Source organism: Microtus pennsylvanicus, chromosome 1, assembly GCF_037038515.1.
Source record: "Microtus pennsylvanicus isolate mMicPen1 chromosome 1, mMicPen1.hap1, whole genome shotgun sequence".
Classification (NCBI taxonomy): domain Eukaryota; kingdom Metazoa; phylum Chordata; class Mammalia; order Rodentia; family Cricetidae; genus Microtus; species Microtus pennsylvanicus.
In genome coordinates this window covers 17,671,090-17,693,576 of record NC_134579.1, presented here as the reverse complement: position 1 = coordinate 17,693,576, position 22,487 = coordinate 17,671,090, and the positions used below count along the sequence as shown (strand labels likewise).

The 22,487-nt window shown below is 44.0% G+C and overlaps 1 protein-coding gene and 1 pseudogene across 2 annotated transcripts in view; both read right to left on the bottom strand.

Moving 5' to 3' along the window:
* Positions 1–22,487, bottom strand: part of Cxadr (CXADR cell adhesion molecule) — a 55,628-nt gene that overhangs the window by 23,436 nt on the left and 9,705 nt on the right. For both annotated transcript variants that reach the window (XM_075957853.1, XM_075957907.1), the window contains exon 2: positions 3,002–3,168. In XM_075957853.1, coding sequence (XP_075813968.1) covers positions 3,002–3,168 — 167 coding nt within the window. The remainder of the gene's footprint in view (positions 1–3,001; positions 3,169–22,487) is intronic.
* On the bottom strand, positions 3,631–4,484 carry LOC142837072 (inorganic pyrophosphatase pseudogene; annotated as a pseudogene).

Genomic DNA, 22,487 nt, shown 5'->3' with positions numbered 1-22,487 from the left:
TTCTGTATTTGCCTCTTCTAGCATATCCACCCCAACCCAACCTGAGCCCACAGAAACACTTGTGTGTGCGTGTCAACTGCCCATCACCAGGTCACAGTCAAGACCAGTTTGCTGAGTAAATGGATGCACAGAGCAGCTGAAGCAGCCAGCACGGGGCCTAAGCGCACTAGCCGTTACCTTGCTCCTTAATCCTGCCACCCCCACTCGTCAATACCAATCAACGTTCATGCGTTCACAAACAAGACTTCCGGCTTCCTGTCTATTAAACTTCTCACTCACGTTATGAAAAGCTACAAAGTTCAAACAACTCTCCTTCCAAAGCACATTTTGACATGCACATCTCATTGGTTTCTTAAGAAGCACCAGACAGGTAAGATGTGTCCCCACGGTGAGTGACATACACCAACTTAGTGCTTTCTTGTGACGACTGGATTAAAAAATGGGACAGCTAGCATTTACCAGGCAACTTTACATGTCTTCACTGATTTCTTGCAGTGTGACATGGATGCTGGGATTGTCCCCTTGTAACATCTATACTAAGACCGTACCGGCTCTTGTCACATAAATTTATGTCACCCAGCTAAGCTATGAGCCGGACCTGTTTTCACTGGGCACCGTATGTAACCAATGTTTCTGTATTCCTCCCAAGCTCATGAAATAATTAGGTATGCAGCATGTCATTACATTCTAAGAGGAGGCTAGGACATGTGTCCCTACCGGACACACGCGGAACTGGGTTTACGGAACATGGGAGGAGACACAAAGGATAACAAAAGCACAGGTGTGCCACCTGCAGAGGTCTGTGCTCAAATTCCAGCTGCTAGCTGGAGGACACTGGGCGTGTCCTTCACCTCTCCAAGCCTGTTTCCTAGCTTTCAGAAGCACAACCATGTGCATCCTAGAGTCATCTTAAGGCTTAAATACGTATATATAGTCCCGTGCTGCGTACAGAAGGTTCTGTCAACCCCGGAGGGTGTATATACAACAGCAGGGCCGACGGACTACTTCATAGCCATCTTAGGTCTGTGCAGGTGCATTCCATGATGTTCAAATGACTGTAAAAATCTTATAAGAGAGCACACCAACACTGACCAGGGTGTGGTACACAGTAAAGCGTCACACAGAGACAAGACTAGACATTTCTCCAGCCCGGCCTTCCAACTCCAGCCCGGCCTTCCAACTCCAGCTCCTTAGGTACTACCTGCCAAGCTAACTCGAATCCAACAGGAATTCAGCTAACATAGCCTAGCTAGAATTCTGTGAAGCACCCTCTTTAGAAATCTCTCTTTACCTGCCATCTTCCTCTTCGTCCGCTCTTACTACGCACTAAATCTGAGGCCAGGTTTCAAACCCAGAAAGGCCCGCTCCAGACCAAGTGCCCCGCCGTGTCATGCCCATTTCACAGTTTTGTGCTCTGTCCTTAGCTAGAGAGATTTGGGACCCTCCTTCCATGAACAAAGCGTGGGCACACTGTGCCTGCTGGTCTCTATAGACACCTCCTCACAGACCTCACCTTCTCCTGTAACCCAGGACTGAAGACTCACGCTCTCCTGGGTTAACCCCAGATTCAGAATCCCGAGCAGAACTAGGGAAGGCAGTGCTGGGCCTTCATGAGAAATGTGTGTTCAGAGGGCAGACATCTTCACAGAGAGAAGGGGCGGAGGGGAGAGTGAGAGTGGCGAGGGCCACAGGGTATCAGGGATGATGAGAGGAAAGGAGACAACTCTGTTGCTGGGGTTTTTTTTTTGCGTAGGAAACAGATGGTTCTGGTCACTGAATCAGAAGAGGCCAGTTCGTAGCCCTTGTTGCTGACAACTACAGGAGCTTCTTCTTCTTTTTTTTTTTTTTTAATTTTCAAGACAGGGTTTCTCTGTAGCTTTTGGTTCCTGTCCTGAAACTAGCTCTTGTAGACCAAGCTGGCCTCGAACTCACAGAGATCCACCCGCCTCTGCAATCCCGAGTGCTGGGATTAAAGGCGTGCGCCACCACCGCCCAGCTTCTTTATCTCCTTCACAAATTTCTGGACTTACCAAAAATACTCAATTCTGGACTGCACTAATTCAATCACTGAATGGAAGAATTTCAGTTGTGAGATAACCCCTTCCCTCTTATTTGAACAGTAAGTAGCACTGCAAGTCTTTTGAAAGGGTCACGTTATGTGGTGCAGGCTGCCTTCTGCCACAGCCTCCTGAGTGGGGATGGCGGGTGGGCACTACTGTGCTCAGCTCTTACAAAGACTTGTATCAATCACTAAACCCCCATGAAATCTTGAACTTACTTTTTAACCTCCGGCCTGAACTAAGCATGTAAGCGAGTATGTTGTCGGCCCCCACCCTCACCCCTTCTGATCATTCTGTGTGCCAGGCAAAGGGCTCTTGGGAAAGGAACCTATCACCAAGAATGAGAACCTGAGTTCCACCCCTGGGGTCCACATGGTGGAAGGAAAGAATTGGCCTCCAAAAGTTGCCTCTAACCCCCACTGGCTCGCATATGGCACTCACATGTGCACAGGCCACAAGTAAATAAAAGGTAAAACAAATAAACAAAGATTTCATTCTCTTCCCAAGTAATTCACTGTACAGGGTATTTAATTTGAGGAAATATGGAAAACAGGCTCTAGTGATAACACTGTACATCTTCCTTACAGTATATTATATCATATATCTTCTTTAACAAAATGGATTTACTCATAGTCCCTGACACTGTGTGTGCTCCCTGCCTGCCTGCCCCTGGTTCCCTGTATCCTCTGCTCTGGCCCCTCACGTGCATATCCAGACCTTCAGGAGCCTCCGTGGGTCCCGGAAGTAGCCTTTCATTACCTCATCCATTGCAGTCACAGTATCTGCTGGCTGTGTCAACACACAGCGTGACTGTGTCCCTCACTCCTACCACACCTGAGCAGCTAGCTGGGTGCTTTCTCTCCCCTCCCCCGCCGGGCTATGTGAAGACACACCCAACATCCCCACTGACATGAGCAGTGATCAGCACAGATCCAACTCACCACTTGATCCACCTTCTGGTTATCAGATGGGGATATCAGCCATTCGATGTCCAGGGGTCCGTGGTCATCAGGACCAAGTGTAAATTTGCAGGGTAGATAAGCAGTTTCCCCTTTAGCTTTGTCGATACTCTGTTCAGGAGTAGTGATACTCAAACCTCTGGTGACATCTGCAGAAAGAAACACATACGTGGGACAAAGCTTCTGCAATTGCCCTGGCGCATGACCCTGTGGCATTCATGGGAGCACAGTGAGATGGGGTTTGGGCTCAAAGCAACAGAATTTAGGGTATGTGATGAGCCCATTGATACTAAGACCACTGATACTAAGACATCCATACAATAACTTTTTTTCAGCAAAATAACTTTATTTCCTAACACAGTAAACATATACATCCAGTATGCGGTGCTTCCATGACAACGGCTTTGAGAGTTAACGTGTGTAAAAGCTGTCTTGGTTGAGATGCGAAGTGTCTGGATGGCTAACCTTCTGAACATATTGGACTGGCCACAGCAGAATCTGCTTGATTAGGTAAGTTGCAGAAATTTAAAACCTTGAAACATTACTACACTTTTGCATCTAATGCTTCCAGGTGAACAGGATGCCGCAGGATCACTTGGATTCCAGGCATCTCATCGGTTTTTCTGGTGATGGAACCGTTTATCCACATCTGTCGGTAGTGGGTAGGCAGATTCACATGGGGGTGGCAAAAGCATCCACAATGGCTTTGATAGGGCTCTCCGACACGGTGGTGGTCACGCAACTGATTCCTTTCCCATCTGTTTTCTTAGTCACTGATGCTTTCCAATAATCATGAGTGCCTTTAATAATGTCAATTGCAAAATTCTTGTCTTTAAATTCTGCATTGAACCCAAACTCATTTTCTGGTTTTCCATCAGGAACTTTATACCTTCTAAACCAGCCATCAGTGGCTTCTAAGTCGCCAGGTTTCAGAAATATTTTGACATCAGAAATATCGTTATAATTGGCCACATCTGGATCGTCCACGTTAATGGCGATGACTTTCCAGTTGGTTTCGCCTTCATTGATCATAGCCAATATGCCCAGAACTTTCACCTTGATGATCTCACCTCTTGTACACACCTAGCTTCCAATTTCACAAACATCAATTGGGTCATTGTCACTACAACAGCCAGTGTTTGTCACTGTACCTTGGGTCTTCCCATGTCTGAGGGATGGCACCATAGTTCCAGATGTATCCTTTGTAAGGGAACAGACTGGAAACATGGTGGAGCTTTCTTTTCTTCATGTCTTGCTTAATTGGACTAAGGGGTCCTTTGTAGCAATCTCCATGTTAGCATTTAACTAGTGTGGAACCTCAACCACCACGTGGAATACATCCTTTCCTGCATAAATCGGATTATCATGAAATGGAGAAAATACTGTCTTTCTCATTTTTTAGGAAGATGGCGGTACTCAAAAGAGTGAAGGGCACGGGGTGCTCCTCGCTGCTGAAGCCACTCATGGTGTCTGAGTCGCACCGCAATTGCTCCCATACAATAACTTTTAAGAGCACTGTAAACTTCCAGAGGCAAAGAAAATGAGTTTGCATTGCTTGTGCACAGAAGCTTTGATCTCATAGCCCTGTCTCGACAGGCCAAGTATTGCTATTATAAAAGTACACCGCCAAGCCCAACTGTAAAACTAGTTTTCGAGAGTTGAAGATGCAGCTCGGCTACCTAGCACATGCAAAGCCCTATGCTGAGTTGTTGTTATTGTTGTTGTTGTTGTTGTTTGTAGCACTGAGCATGTGGTACACATCATTAAATGCAGTACTAGGGAGGCAGAAGTAGGAGGATCAAAAGTGAGAAGCTAGTTTGAGATACACAGCAAGACCCTGGCTGAGAAACAGAAACAAAAAAAAATATGATTTGCCATCAAATGTGATAGCACATTCCTGAAACCCAGCATGAGGGAAGCAGATAGGAGCACAGAGTTTGAGCATCCACTCAAAGGCACAGCAAGACCCTTTGTCAAAACAACAGGCAGAGAGAATACACCACCACCATGGTAGAGCACTTGCCTAGCAATTAAAAGGCTCTGTGGGTTCAATCCCCAGCACCATAAAAAGAAAGAGAGAGATAAAGAGAGAGAGAGCACAATCAAACAAGCAAGCCAGTCTAGCCATGGTAGAGTACGCCTTTAATCCCAGCACCTAGGAGGCAGAGGCAGGTGGATCTCTGTGAGTTTGAGGCCAGCCTGGTCTAAAGAATGAGTCCAGCACAGTCAGAATGGATACACAGAGAAACCCTGTCTTGAAAAAACAAAAGAAATGAAAAGCTAAAGTAGGTGCTCAGATCAATAACAAAGGTATGAAGAGTCTGGTTGTTAGCTTGATTTGTAGCACAAATTCAATCATAAATTGATGGAGGAAGGTCATTGGTTAGTTAAATAAAGAAACTGCTTGGCCCTTATAGGTTAGAACATAGGTGGGTGGAGTAAACAGAACAGAATGCTGGGAGGAAAAGGAAGTGAGCTCAGAGACGCCATGCTCCCCTCTCCCGGGCAGACGCGATAGCTCTGCTCTCTGAGGAAGACGCATGAAGCTCAGACCCAAGATGGACGTAGGCTAGAATCTTTCCCAGTAAGACTGATGCTACACAGATTATTAGAAATGGGTTGATCGGGATATGAGAATTAGCCTGTAAGGGCTAGAGTTAATGGGCCAAGCAGTGTTTAAAAGAATACAGTGTCCGTGTAATTATTTCGGGGCATAAGCTAGCAGGCAGCCGGGGTGGTGGGGACGCAGCCCTGCCACTCATATTACTACAATAAATGAATCATCCGATACAAGTCTTTTAAGATCATTTGCAACACAAAAGTTTCCCTAGAACTTGTCACATCTACTGGTTTCTCTGTGACCAGCTTTTGTTTTCTTTTGTTATTCTGAAACAGAGTCTCACTTTTTAAGCCAACCTGGCCTGGAACTCACTTTGAACTCTAGACAATTCTCTTACCTCAGTGTCCCCAGTGCGAGTATTTTACAGGAGCCTCCACCCCCTAAAGGATTTCCTAAACATTAACTCAACAATCTCCATTGCTTAGGACACTTAGCTTCACCATTTTGAGTTAAGAAGCAGCTTTACCCCTTGAACTCCTGCACTTCCCAACCTGGATGTTCGGTGTTGGATGAGATTATGAATGGTACCCAGGGCCTGACTCTGCCACCTCCATCCTCTCTGCTCTTCTTCCCCCTCTCTTCATCTTGCACCTATGATTAATACACTGAGCAAAATTAGAAGTCAATCAATCCCAAGCCCTCACTCTGCACAGCAACTATTCCATGATGTTTCTCCAATCACGTATGGTATTATCTTTTCTATTAGGTGAGAATTAATGTGCTATCAGAAATAATATTATGTTGGTAGAGTTGAAGCCCAAAGAATAAAAACTAAAAGTTCCTTTCCTAAGCTTGTAACAATATCTAAGGACATTCCTCAAACTGAATAAAGAATGGGTGCAGAACCTCTGCATTCCTCTCTGAAATCAGACCAGTGAAGAGTAACAAGAATGTGCCGGGTAAAATCCAGGGCGAGGCCTCCAGATTCCTTGCTAATAAATCCATTCTCCCTTCTTGAGAACTCTTACCATTGCGCAAAATGATCCACATGAGAAATAACTGAGGTGGGTGACCAGCAGCCATTACTCCCCAAAATGCGACCCCATCACCCCACCTGCAACCCCTGTCTAGACAAGCTTCTGCGGCGTCCTAAGTGAGCCCACAGCCTCCTTTCTCAAGCAAGCCTACCCCAACCAACACCTGAGGGACCATGGATACACAATGTCTGTGTTAAATATCTAAAGGTGGGGTTGGTGTTTCACACAGCAAAAGTTGATGATCCACCATCTAAACCCTACTGACTGACACCAAGCAATGGCTTGCCATTGTCCTGAAAGTATGCTAGCCGTCAAGTGTGTTTCAGCGTACATATTTATTGTATTAAAATATGGCTTTTGACACTGATGTCTGGCACCTCTAGAGTTCCTGCTGAAGAACTATTGGAACTCTGGGACCCTTTTTATAATGTCTAATAAATTCAGCCCTATGCCTGCCCCATTTTCAAAAATACATTTATTCTACTACCTCTCCACCCTCCAGTGAGTTGCCTGTCCTTCCTTCTAAGAACATTTATGGTACTTTCCCTGCCTATACGGATCATCTGTGCCTTGAGCACACACTGACTTGGGTGTCTGTTTTCTTTTAGAGATCTGTGCTCAGTCAGCACCCACTTCCATCACATTTGCTCAGTCACCACTTCTGTTGCCAATGCTATCCTGTATAGGACCCTTTAAGGTAGAAATCCTGATTTACTATATCATGATTGGCTTCATTAGGGGTCGGGAACTCTCAAGTACCTTTGTCTCTTAAAATAGCACCTTATAATTTGCAGAAAAGAATTTGAGATTATGTTATATTCTGATCAAGTTTAGAAATGTCAGGGAAATATGAAAATCTGCCAGAAGGGATTCCTACATTACAAGTGGTCTATCTTGGTTTTCCCTTTGCTGGTGGACCATGTGCTCAGGCTGTAGACTGCAGATCATGTTATATGTGCACTAAGTGTGCACCTGCACGTGTTAGTGCACCTGCACGTGGGCCCCCCAGACGTGAGGAGATGCGATTCTGTTTAAGATATTTTAAGCAGTCCCAGAAATGACTTTCACTATTTCCTTTTTGAAATGGGTTTGCTCCTCACTGTGTTGTGCTAAAAATGAACTGAAATCTCAAGGTCCTCACAAAGGAATCTTGGGTTTCCTAGCAACGCTGAGAGCTCTCTCTGAAGAGGCATCCTTTTTCCAAGTGCTAAAGTATGAAACAGTCAAAACTGTATAAAACAAAAGACAGACATGCTTCTTGGTCTCATGGAGTGACTCTGTAAATTGCTAATACTTGAGTAAGCTAAGCAATAAATTAACTCGCAAAGTACTCGCAGGTTCAGAGTTTAAAAACTAAATCAAATATCAAATCATATGATTTTATTTAAATTCATTTGCAAGGTTTAGAGAGATAAATGGCACAAAAATCCAAGCCCCAAGTCCTTGCAGAGGTCAGTTATGAGCGCTCAGAACCGGAGCATATAAACAAACAGAGCGCCGCCCTTCCTACAGGGACACTAATTGGAACGGCATCTTTCAGCCTCCTGCTTGCTTTTCTTCTCTCCGATTTCTAAAGCTGGGTCTCTGAAGACTCTCTGCTGCCCGGTCTAACTGAACATCAAAGTCATGTGACATCAAAGAGTATTTTCTGGCCCTTGATGTCACCTCCTACTAAGCCCCCTTAGGAGATCAGATTCTACCAAGAATGGCGTGAGTAGGGAAATGGAAGAAGCTGAAGCTATTGTTCTGAGGGGAGACAGAGCTCCGGACAAATGGCATGCCTTGTCAGGGTGCTTTAACTGGTCAATGTGGGTGACCAGCAGTGAGCTTTGCCTTTCAATCATGCAAATGTATAAAATGCTGAGGAAGTTTAATGGTTAATGGTTTTTTTCTTTTTTTTTTTTTAAGGAGAAGTAAAGATGAGAGTTTTAGATTACTTTGAGAAGGAAGGCCTTAGAGAAAAGTGGGGCTTTTTTCATTGTTTAAGAAAAGGGGGAGAAGCTATGATTGGGGGAAAAAAGTATTTACTCTAAACACTTGAAGTTGCAAACTATCACTTCACAAAACCACAGAAGAAAAAGCTTCAAACAAGACGATCAAGTGAGAAACAGAGGATCTTATGGGGTGTCACAAAATTTCAGGTAACATAAATTACAGAGGGAAAATAGTGGCTTTATAATAGAAGATCCTAGTGATGCACCACCTTAACCAAATTATAAAATCACTTTCCCTAGACCAGCATGGAAAGAGCATGCGTCCTGATTCAAACAGAGCTGCGCTGGAGATAACGCACACCAAGTTAAAATTGTATAAGTTAACCAAGATGGTAGAAACACCTTTAAACTGTATTTGCAAGGCCCAACATGGGGTGCTTACCTTAAAACCCAGTGTTGGGGGGGGGACTCTCTGAGTTTGAGGCCACCCTGGTGTACATATAAGTTCCAGGCCACCAAGGCTACATAGTGAGACCGCATCTTGCAAACCAAAACAAAAAAGTCAATGGAAAAGGTGATGGATGTTCTGTTTGATTACAACCATATGACTTTCTACAAAAGGAATAATTTAACCCAGTTAAAAAGATGATTAAAGAAGAGAAAGGAGGGGCAGGGCAGGGGTTTCTTGGAGCCTCCAACCTCTTCCGATACCCAATGTTGCAATGGTAGAGACACCACATCATTGTGACTTTCTTCAGAGCTGTACAATAAACAGGACTGTAGCTCTGGGATGATAGAAATACGTCTCAGGTCCATCAAGTCTGACATATGTAGCCAGGAGATGGTGGCACAAGCCTTTAATGCCAGCAAAGACAAGCAGATCTCTGTGAGTTTGAGGACAGCCTGATCTACAAAGTGAGTTCCAGCACAGTCAGGGCTGTTACAGAAGAACCTTGTTGCGGCAGATGGGGGGGAGAAGGGACTTGGGGTGAGGGTCTAACATATGCATATCCTGCCTAAGGGATTTTCCTTTGTTGGGGAGGCTACAAAGGGTTTAGGGCACACATGGAAGAACTGGAAAATGAGTGGAATTGGGGTGCATGTTGTGAGATTCCCAAAGAACCAGTAAAAAAAAAAGTTATGTTAAAAGAAATAAGTCAATGTACAAGGGAATTTTTTGTGCATATTCAATTTTGCTGTGTTCAATTTTGCTGTGTATTTCAAACAGTTCTAAAGATATAACCTATTTTAAAATGTACATTTGTAATTAAACTATAGAAATATAAATTAAAGCAATGTGATACTGTATTCCACAGATAACACTGGTAGTGTTTAAAGAACACTGTTGTACATGATGGTTCGCACATATAATCCCAGCATCTGCAAGTTCAAAGAGTTTAAGGCTGGCCTCGGCTTCATAGCAAGTTCAAGCTAAGTTTGAGCTACAGAGATTCAGCCTCAAACACCAAGAGCTGGAACTGTGGCTCAGCGGTAGAGCAATCACTTGCCCACCATGCACAAGGCTTTATGTTTGATTCCCAGCTCCACAAGAAACAAACAAACAAAAAAAGACTTTTTAAAAAAGCCAAGACTAACAAAACATTAGAAACTGAGAAAGTGAAAGTTAAGTAGTACATCCTATCTTAGAAACAACAGAAGACTTGAAAATGGGTTTGTGCACTTTTGGGAATTATGGTAAAACCCCTATAGTGAAGACTTCCATGTGCACGGACATTCTTCACCCAAGAAGTTATTCCCTGAAGTATTATGAAGCAAGAAAACATCTGAAAGCAATCTTGTTGTGCAAAAACAAGCAAGAAAGTTGCACAATAAACCCAAGATCATCTACAGAAGACAGAGATCTACAAAGGGTACACCAGGTGGAACCAGTCTCCTCCAACAATAAAGGAAACCTAGCCAAATTGTTGGAGGTGGTAAAATTGAATCTCACTCACATTAATAAAAGTATAGCTAAATACTGCCCTCTAGGTACCAGTTTTTTTACCTAATAATTTAGTCAAATCAGATCATTCAGAAAGTACATGGCCTTAAGCTCACACGAATAAAAACAGCACACTAATAAAGACGTGGGGAACTAGGCTATTGAAAACTCCCACAATTCAAGTGCAAAAGTTCTGACCTGTGACTTGGAGCTACAGCCTGTAAGGTAAAGATCTGAGCTGAGCACTGGAGGAGGAGTGGCCATGAATTCACCTTGTGCAGACACAGACAAGGTGTCTGCCTACAAGTCAGAGGGAGGCTCCTCACCATAAACCAAGATGGCTGCCAACCTGGCCCTGGCTTCCTTAGCCTGCGGATGTGAGAGCAAACAAATGTCTTTACTTAAGACATCCATCCTCTCTGGTATCCTGTTGTGGGAGCACGGAGTGCCTCAGAAGGATCCATGGAACAGGTGTGTTATTTATTACAATGAAAACTCCGAAGTATAATCTAAGCATATCGAGACTTCACAAACATCATCAATGCATTGGCAGTACCATCTAAGTTGGTCTTTCCAGACAAGCAGGAAATAACTAATGTCCATGAAGAAATAGAGGAACTTTGTTAATTTTATTTAATTACACTTTACTAATTTCCTTTCAGTCAGGCATCATTTGAATGAAGTCAAGTGAATTGCCTGATTCATCCCTCACAAATCCTGCGGAATAGACACCACAATGACACCAAATCTGGTTGATACTAACTAGCACTGTCACATAACACTAATATATGATGCGGAGGGGCACAACAGCGCTTAACAGACATGCAGGTAGAAGGAGAAATGATGAAATAAAGCAAACAAATTCAGAACAGGAAACAAAAATACTGCTTAAGACACCTTTGTATATACAACCTTTCAAGATGGGCTGGAAGACCTTTTACAACACAACCTACTCCCCCAGTATAGTACATCTTAAATTTTAAATTAATCTTATAGATTCCTCACCTGCTCCATCTTTTAGGCCAAGTTCTATTACTCTCTGCTTCATTCCATCACTTCTTCCAGAGAACACCTCTTATTCCCATCGTGGACTGAAACAGGTGTCTCTGCTGGTGCCGCGCCGAGACCGCCATGAGCATTTGGCTCACTGTTTCTCTCTCAGTCCTTTCCATTCTCCACCTTCAGTGACTATTTCACTTTTGACTTTTAAAGCCAGGGCCACGAGAATCATGACCACCCCTCCCTGGTTGCAAATCTCCAAGTGCTCAGACAGAAGTCAGGAAGCCTTTGCTGAATGGATGCCATTGACTTCTCCTTGTACTGTCACTGAAGGGACAGAAGGAAATGTGTCTTTTGCTTTTGCCTATACTCGCCATTTCAAGTCTGACCACTGATGGCATACTCAGAGATTTGAAAGATCAGGTTCTGTAGAATTCAAGCAGTGGCAAGTAAGATCTTTGTCATCTGGGTACTGAGAGGGGTTACCAGTTGAAATCAGCAACCACATAACCTATTTTGCAGTCTAATCAATCAAGAAAGAAAGCAATTTAGAATGTCTAGAGGTAAACAGATCACGATTCTGAGGTACTGAGGGGAGGAGAGCTCACTGGTACAAAGTATGCTTGAATGAGAGAAGGGAAACAGAGGGACCACCACAGAGGAAAAAGATGGCACATTTCAAAATGAGGGGACAAAGAAGTGCAACTGGATGGGGGAGAGAACGAGGTTTGTTCTCTACTAAAGATGGAAAACATTAGTGAAACTCCCTGGTCCAGGAGTCTCAGAAGAATACACAGTGAAACTCCCTGGTCCAGGGTCCCCAGAAAGGATACACAGTGAAGCTCAAAGGTCTGCTGTCCCTAGAAGAAATAACCCGGAAGACACAGCAGGTAGACCGAGGTGCAGGAACACCATGTTGGTTCAGTTTCCCTTCTTTCCCCCTCAGAACCTCTTACGAGAGTACATCTAACCTGTCACCTCCTCCCTGAAGCATCCCTGGTCCCCACAGGCACTGGGTATCCACTGCTTTCTCCTGCTCTTACCCAGTTCCTTCACTGCAGGTAATTGTCAGTCCTTCCCTGAAGCACATTTTTTCAGTGACTTACGAGAACCTTGGAGCCACATCGCTGGAGGATGTGTCCCTGATCTCGCTCGGCCATCTCTGGATATACCAAGTAAATAAAGCTGCTGAGGAAAGTGGAGAGGGAGATTTTGAAAAGAGGCAGGTGAAAAAACGGGTGGCTATTGGAAAACAAGGTGATGAAAGTGAGGACCATGAGATCGTTCTAGAAAAGCAAAGGGCTGTGGACTTGGGAAAACCATGAGGACATAGATAAATGAACTACAGGCAGGGGAGTCTGGTCATATGCTCACACACAGACAGGACACTTGCTATTTAAAGGAAATGTTAGCAAATCTGGAAAACATGTATTTACTTCACATCCAACTATTTAATATGAAAGAAGGTGCTGAGAAAACTTTTATGAGTTATTCTAGATAAGATGAAGAAAAGTTGTTTGTCTTCCTGGTTTCCTAAGGAAAGGAAGCAAATGGGGAAAAAGCGCACAGGCAGGGTCCCCATGGCAGGTCCTCACTGCAAGTTCCCACTGTAGGATCCTCACTGCGGGTCCCCACTGCTAGGTCCCCATTGCAGGGTCCCTACTGCAGGTCCTCACTCCAAAATTGTAAAACAAGAGCAAAACATCTGGGTTCTAGTTGCTGTTTTTAGTCTCAGACAGCCTAGGCTCATCGTGAATTCACCCACATAGCCTAGAGTGACTGATGCTCTTACGTTTCAGAGTGCCCTGCCTCCACCTCCTAAGAACTGGGGCTACAGGTATGCACCATCACACCGCATTTATGCTTTGCTGGGGATTGAACCCAGGGCTTTGCACAAGCTAGATTAATGTTCTTCTGTGATGGAGGAAGGTCATTGGTTAAGTAATAAAGAAACTGCTTGGCCTCATAGGTTAAAACATAGGTGGGAGGAGTAAATAGAACAGAATGCTGGGAGGAAGAGGAAGTGAGCTCAGAGAGGCCATGCTCCCTTCTCCCAGGCAGACGCACGCGATGAAGCAAGCCGCCAGGTCAGATATGCTGAATCTTTCCCGGTAAGACCGGTGTTACACAGTTTATTAGAGATGGATTGATCGGGATATCAGAATTAGCCAGTAAGGGCTAGAGCTAATGGGCCAAGCAATGTTTAAAAGAATCCAATTTGTGTGCTGTTATTTCGGGTAAAGCTAGCTGGTGGCGGGAGCTGCGTGGCAGAATGCAGCCCCGCAGCACCCCACAACACTTCTGAGTCTACATTCCCAGCCCTTTTCTCGACTTTTTACAGTTCCCTTTGTAGTCCATGCTGGTCATGAACTCAGGGAGATCTAAAAAAACCAAAACTATGTTTAATTTAAAAAAATGTTTCTTAACTTTCAAATATCCCCCATGTTTATTTAATTTCTTGGGAAGGGGTTTTAGAAAGGCTTTAATACCAACTGATACAAAGAATTCTCTCAGTAGTCTTCTTTTGGAGAAAAGTCAACACATGGCCTGAAGGTTGCTGGGTTTTGGGTTTGTTGTTTTGTCTTTCCAAGACAAGGTTTCTTTGTGTAATGGCCCTGGCTGTCCTGGAACTTGCCTATAGACAAGACTGGCCTCAAACTCACAAAGATCTATCTGCCTCAGCCATTGGAGTGCTGAAAACACGTTCGACATGGTGGCCATGTTAAGGAGAGGACATAGTAATCTTGCTGAGTTAAGTCACAACTTCAACCATCCAGTTAAAAACACAGTAAAAGAAAAGAAACAGTAGCCAAATCAATCAGGGAGAAACTCAGACTGCCTTCCCCTGCAGGGCCCCTCCCCATAGCCTCCTTGCTAAAAGAAAAGGCTGATGGGGCTGATAAAGGAGACCAAACCAAGGAGCCTGCCACAGAAAAGACCTGAAGAGTTGTCTGCTACTCCTGCCAGAGCCTGAGTCTCAGAAAGCCCTAGCAAAGATGGGAGAGGAGATACCTGAAGAAGAAAGAGAGTGAAGCCAATGGGAGCAGCCCTGTAGAATGCGGATGTGCCAAAATAAACCAGACAGCTGCGAGTGCCGAGGCACCAAGAGAAATGCATGCATTTTTACAGCTGCGGGTGGCACGTGACAGCGCACTGAAAATACTACTTTTTAGTCAAGTTTTGTAACAATCAAGAATTGTTTTACCTTTTTTTTAATTGAAGTCACCTTGTTAGCACACATATCCCTTTCCTTGTTCTTTGGGGGAAGCTACATAGTTACATACGAACGTCTCCCATGCCAGATAATACAATAATATTCATACTATAATATTCTTACCTCCCGGGACTCTGAAGCTGACTGACTCACCTAGCCACCTTGGCACAGAATGCCTTATAGTGGGGGGGACTCAAAATGCAGTTTTATGTCTTCCTTTCTCCTCCCTCTACAGTCAACATAGTCTTAACTCCCTTAAAATCAGAAACCTGCTGGGGCCTGGAGCATGTTTGCGCAATGTTGGGCAATCTGCTCTTCACTGTGATACTCCCGAGGTAGCCCTCAGGAGAGCAGCAGTCCCTATTCTAGAAGATCGCTGATCTTCAGGCTGATAATTCCAGCATTTTCCCTTCACTTCCTCAAAGCCGGGATCTGTGTGTGGCAACTGTTACACAACACGATTATGTGCAGCCAGCCAGCGCCCAAAACTGCTTTATAGAGAGGGCATCCTGAAGACTTCACTCTAGTCTACAAAGACAAAAAGAAGACGGCGACTCTCTGGCTGAATTTCAAGAAGTAAATTAAACAAACTAGCAACGCACACATTAAAGTGATTGATAAGTGCTGTGGGGACAATGGTTTTACCCTGTAAAGATTTGTTTCTTAATAAAATGCTGTTTTATTAATAAAATTGCTGATTGGCCAGTAGTCAGGCAGAAGTATAGGCGGGCGACCACACAGGAGGTAGAGGTGGGACAGTGAAAATGGGAGAATTCTGGGAAGAGGAAAGCTTGGTCTGCAGTTCCCACCCAGGCACAGAGGAAGCAAGATGTGACTGCCTCGCTGAAAAATGTACCAAGCCACATGGCTAACACAGACAAGAATTATGGGCTAATATAAGTTATAAGAGTTAATAAGAAAGGACACTAAGAGAGAATTACATAGATGTAGTCTACATGGGAAGTAGAAAGTAGAAAAAGACAAGATCTCCTGAGTAAATTGGTAGCATGGGGACCTTGGGAGAGGATTGAAGGGGGGTGGGAGAGGCAGGGAGGGGAGCAGAGAAAAATGTAGAGCACAATAAGTATCAATTAAAAAAAAAGAGTTAATAAGAAACCTGAGCTAATAGGCCATATTTCTTTGGGACTGAATGATTGTGGAACCGGGTGGGACAGAAACCTCAGTCGACAGATAAGGACAAGCAGAATTTTGTAGTTTAATCACCAACACTGCAGACTTGCTATTGGTGACCACATCACAGAAAAGTCAGGTCTGTGCCAAAAGGAATTGGTTATCTATGCTCTTGCATTCGATTCCTTCCTGTTTCACCAACCTGTGCCAACCTTCTTGCCAGGAAGTTCCTCTGGGATTAGTCATGCTTTAGAAAGTCACCTGACTGTCCTGGTTTTTCAACCAGAGAGGGGGTGGGGCGGGGCGGGGCGGGGCGAGGGTGGGCTGGGCTGAGTGTAGTGGCATACAGGGGTAATCCTGGCACTTCAGAAGCTGAGACTGAGTTTGAGGTCAGCCTGGGCCAGACTGGAAATTTCAGGTCACACTGAGACCAGACCTGAGTGAGGAAAAAGAGGAGGAGGAGGGAGGGAGGGAGGGAGGGAGGGAGGGAGGGAGGGAGGGAGGGAGGGAGGGAGGGGCGGTAGATAGGCAGGGGAGTGGTTAAATGTCTTAATTAATTACTTCAATTAGTCCTTTATATGTTGTGGGGAAATCTCACAAGGGTGGGGGCTGCTATATTTTAGTTGTTCAATTATCACTTCCATCTGCCGAGATAAGAATGCTAACAGATCAATTAGCAACAGCAAAAACTAGCACATGGATACTTTAGTATTTTATAAATGGCAGGAGTCGACACCCCACAATGAGAAGACTCGAACACCAGATACCCAGGAAACACAGCAGGATGGAAACCATCAGGGAAAGGTAACTTTTTGAGACAGGGTCTCATGGTTTAGCTGACCTCAAACTTGAGATCCTTCTACCTTAGACTGTGGGTGTTACGAACAGAGCTGTGCACAACACCCAGCTTGAAGCCATCATCTTAACAAACAGGAAGAGTACTCACTAAATGCCTCGCACTTTTCAAAGTGCTCTAGAGCTGGGGTTCTCAACCTGGGAGTCAAACAACCCTTTCACAGGGGTCACCTAAGACCATGTGCAAGTCAGATATTAACATTACGATTCGTAACAGTAGCAAAATTACAGTTACGAAGTAGCAGTGAAAATAATTGTATGGCTGGGGGTCACCACAACATGAGGAACGGTATTATTAAAGGGCCGCAGCGTTAGGAAGGTTGAGAACCACTATCTAGAGATTAAAAACACCACAACAGAGATATTAACAGTATCCCTACTTTGCACAGAATCAGAGACACTGAGAGGTAGCTTAATTTGTAATGGAGCAAAATACAAATGAAACAAGCTGGCTACAACTCAGCCATAGTAATCCCATATGAATGGGGACAGGCCAGGGCTTCTCAGCTACAATCGTCCTGCACGAATCCCCAATCCTAGAAAGGGCAGGGTCCACCATCAGAACACCTCTAGATCTGTGAGATGGGGAGGGGCTGAAACATGCACAAAGTCTCTTCTACACTAGCTTCTTTTTTAGCTCATACTTTGTTTTTAATTGTGTGAGTGACTGTGGGTTTGTGTACCTGAATGCAGTGCCCACACAGTCCAGTAGAGGGCAGCCCATGTCCTGGAGCCTGAATTATAGGTAGTCATGAGCCACAAAACATGGATAATGAGACCTGAACTTGAGTCTGCACAGTACCTGTTTCTGACGGCTGAGCCAGCTCCCCAGCCTCTACACTAAACTTCCAAGTAGACTTTCTCTTAGGCACTTGGTTCAGAGACTGGGTGGGTTCTTTTTAGTAGAGAAATAAATACCAGACTAGTCATCTGTTACCTCTCTCTCTCTCTCTCTCTCTCTCTCTCTCTCTCTCTCTCTCTCTCTCTCACACACACACACACACACACACACACACACACACACACGAGCAACAAAGAGACAGAGACAGAGAGAGCAGAGAGAGAGGGAGAGAGCGAGCTGTCTGTGTCACTTTGGACAAGTTGACTCTCTGGGCCTCAGGCATAAATTAAAGGTGTTGAACTAAATTATCTGTTTCAGAATGAAATGTTCCCTAAGTGTAGTCCATCAACCAACCAAAAAGACGCCTTTGCCCACATCATCTCCTCCCACTGCACCCACCAGCACGTCAACAACTTAGCAGCTCAGAATCTACCCCTCAATAAGTGTGGTGGAAAACATTCACAGTCTGAATTATAGAAGTAACTTATTCAATGAACAGCGAGGGATGTAAGGTCAGATCTGAGTTCAAATTCAAAGTTTGCTTATAAAATTATCTGTAAGCAATTTATAGCTTCATGGTGACTAAATGTTTTCACATTAAAGATGAAAATAAACAGTAATAATGCTGTCTAAGTACAGTGGTATATCCCTAGAAGCTGAGGCAGGAGGATCACCAAGTGTCTGAAACTAGTCTACTCTATATTTGTGAGTTCAAGGCCAACCTGGGCTATGCAGTGTGACCCTGTGCTAGAAAACGAATAAATTGTAATAATAAAAAAAAAGGCTGGAGAGATGGCTCAGTGGTTAAGAGCACTGACTGCTCTTCCAGAGAACCAGGGTTCGATTCCCAGCACCCACAAAGCAGCTCACAACTGTCTGTGACTCCAGTTCTATGGGATCCAACACCCTCACACAGACATACAGGAAGACAAAAACACCAATGTGTATAAAATAAAATAAACTTAAAAAAATTGTAATAATGCATTCATTACTATAGTAGGATCAAATAGAATAATGCACATATGTCAGGGTCAGGAGAGCTGGCTCAGTGGTTAAGAACACATACTGTCGTAGACTGTTAGTTGAAGATGTGTTACATTTGTTTGCGCTGTGGAACATTTGTTTAATGATGCAATGATGTGTGGCATTCTTTTATGTTGCATTTGTTTAACTCTGTGAAGCTGTGTTAGTTTGCCTGTCTAAAACCCCTGATTGGTCTAATAAAGAGCTGAACGGCCAATAGCTAGGCAGGAAAATGAAACAGGCAGGGCTGGCACGTAGAGAGAATAAATAGAGGGAGAAATCTAGAAAGGGAAGATAGAGGAATGAGAAAAGGAGAAGGAGAGGAGGACATCAGGGGCCAGCCACCCAGCTACACAGCAAGCCAGGGAGTACCAAGTCAAGAAAGGTATGTAGAGTAGAGGCAAAAGATAGGACAGGATAATTTAAGTTAAGAAAAGCTAGGTAGAAACAAGTCAAGTTAAGGCCAGGCATTCATAAGTAAGAATAAACCTCTGTGTGATTTATTTGGGAACTGGGTGGCAAGCCACCCAAAGATTGGAGAATAAAAGCAACCAACAGCACACGTACTGTTCTTCCAAAGGCGCAGAGTTCTATTCCCAGCGTATTTCTCAAGCAGCTTACCTCTGGGTACCCAATGCTTCCAAACTCTCAGGCACATAGTTTAAGGACAGAGTCCAATAGGCCAGAGTTCTCTCTTCAATAAATAGAGGACAATAGGCAGGTCATTGTCATCATAAAAGCCCATCTCAGGCGGGGAACATAGCTTACTTAACAGGGTGCCGCATGGCGAGCAAGCTCCAGGTGCCGTAAACTGGACACAGTGGTGCATGCCTAGAGAATGTGTCTTAGTCAGGGTTTCTATTGCTGCAATGAAACACCGTGACTGAACAGCAAGTTGTGGAGGAAAGGGTTTATTTGGCTGACGTTTCCACAGACCTGTGCATCACTGGAGGAAGTCAGGGCAGGACCTGAGCAGAGGCTGTGGAAGAACAATACTTACTGGCTTGCTTCTTTTGGCTTTCTCAGTCTGCCTTCTTGCACAACTCTGGACCACCAGCTCAGGGATGGCCCCGCCCACAATGCGCTGAGCCCTCCCCCATCAATCACTAATTAGGGAAATGTACAACTGGATCTTATGGAGGCATTCCCACAATTGAGGCTCCCTCCTTTCCGATACGCTAGTTTGTGTGTCACGTTGACGTAAGACAAGCCAGCACAATATATAATGAATAAACACATCAAACCCACCCCTCCTGTTAGGATGTAGACCCCTCTGGGTCTTTTATCTATTAACACTTAGTAACAGGGTGTTACAAACAGTAGGAACTAAACACTTATTATTAAAGGACAAGACAATAAAAGGTTTGTACTAGTTTTGATGATCGCTGGCTGCCTAGGTCAACTCCAGCACAGCTCCATGGATGTGGAATAGGATACATCTGACCGGAATGACGAGGGGACCCAAGCAGGAACAGAAGCTACTGCTATTTTGAGGAACATGGCCTTCAAGAAGAGGACAGGAACAGTAGACAGATTGTGATCCTGTCCAAGTAAATGAAATGAGGCATTTCGAACCTGTTTGTACGTCAGAAAAAAAAGGGGGGGCATGCACTAGAACACCTGGATTTAAGCATGAAAACCTCAGAGAAATAAAATCTTGTTGGAAACACGGAGTAAGACACCTGGAAGACTGGAAATACACAGTAGAGTTCTGGTTTAGTTTCCACTGGGGTGCGAGAAATTAAAGAAGAAAATGTCTGATTCCTCCCCAGAACAGGGCCTTCTCATTTCTATCCGGAGGGACACTGCATCTCCTCAGCAAAAACTACACATTATTTCCTTCAAACTTCCACAGGAATTGCGATTGCTTGTGACAAACATCTAATATAGAAAAAGCCAGGACTAAGGAACATGTAAATAACCACGGGAAGGCAGGCGAGGAGCACGCAGATATAAGTAGGGCTGACCTAGATTGAGACCCCCCCCTTTCCCCAGCCCCCCACAAGGACCCTCTCTTGAAAGGCTGACCAGTGACTCCAGCTCTGTCCTATCTAAGCAGTAATTGTCTTCCCCACAGACTCCACTACACGGCTGCTAATTTTACATGTGTCCAACAAACAAATGCAAATAGGTTATCTTGCATTATGGGTAAAAGCAGAATGGTTGCCATGGTGAATATTTTCATCACCTTCATGAAATGCGATGTATCACTCCATTTTAGAAAATCTCCTAGCCTCCTTATAAAAACCTCAGCTGCCTTTTCTTCCCTTTTCATTAAGGTAAGCCTGGAAAGGAACTACTTGGCAAAAGCAGTAAGAAAACACTTGAATGAAATGAGAAACATAACAAATGGACATACCAAAATCAGTAAATAGTGTTTTACCTTATTTAAAAAAAAAAAAAACTCCTAAATTGGTACAGAAAAGGTCACTTACATCCTGTGATATGCATGTCTAAACTGGCTGCTTTAGTCATGGTATAAATGCCTTCCCAATGTCCCAAAGTGAATTCAAACTCCTCCTCATCCACCACCAGGGTGGCGGTATCCTGGTTATTTGGTACCCTCCACAAAATGCAAATATTTCCCTATGGGCAAGTTTAAGATATACATTTGTGTATATATGTTTTTCTGTCTACCATGTAAAATGCACAATATTCATAATTATCAAGTAAGGGGAGCTGACATCATTGTGTCCATGTAACAATTGCTCTGATAATTAAGAGAAACTAAATAAGAAACGAGAGACTTGATTTAGCTCACTGCCAACAGAAAATACTGTGTGACACGCATAATTACTTGAAAGGTAAAACCTGACAAGAGTAATAGAAAGGCACACTCCCTTAGCTTTCCCGACACACTGCTTTGGTGCATTTTCTGAATAAGCGTTCGTTCTAGGGCTGGCTATAGCAGTATTGCTTCGCATTCTAGATCTATGCTGGCCACTACGGTCACTGCCAGCTACTGGACAAGTGTCTAATGCAAGCTGAAATGCGCTATAATGAGCTATAAATGGAAACACTAACCAAATTTCAAAGACTACTTGGAAAAGAAATATTCACTATCTCTATATGTTTAATTTGATCATATATGGAAATGTGTTTTATATAAACCAGGCTAAAAGTTATTCAGTTAACTCCATCTTTCCTTTCTAGATATGGCTGGAAGAGAATTTCTAATGGCAAATGCAGGCAGCATAGACATTTTCAGTGTACCGCACCGTTTGACGTCATGGCCACAATCAAGTGGATGCAAGCTTTGATTCCTCAGTTTTGAATGATGGATGTCCTTCGTATCTCAAGGCTATTAAGAGGACAGATTCAAATAAAATTTCAATAACAAGGAACCCTGAGTGGTGGCCCAATACTGCAGTCACAGGTTTCCAGAGACTGCGATTGGCTGGCTGCAGGGAGATCAGCTCCAGCATGGTTTATACAAAGACACGTCAAAAAAACAAACAAACAAAAAACAGGGTATATTCACTTTTCTATCCTGGACTCAACCCATTCTAGGTTGTTTTCTTTTTTTGTTTGTTTGTTTGTTTGCTTGCTTTCTGCTTTTTTTTTTTTTTTTGAGACACAATTTCTCTGTGTAACAGCCCTGGCTGCCCTGGCTGCCCTGGAACTTGCTCTGTAGAACAGGCTGGCCTCAGAGATTCACCTGCTTCTGCCTCAGAGTGCTGGGATTAAAGGCATGCACCATCATGCCTGGCTCTAGGCTGGTCTGAAGTGGTCAAGTTTACAATGAACAAGTAAGGAATAATTACAGTCCTTACAACACTATTCCAGTACAAAACAAGGTGAAAGTTTATATCCAACCACTTGAAAACATGGGAATTTTCCCAGTTTTCGAGTTCAAAACAGTGTTTACTGGTGAGTCTGAAGGCACTGGTGACATTATCACTCTAAGGACTTAGCAAACATGACTCATGGCA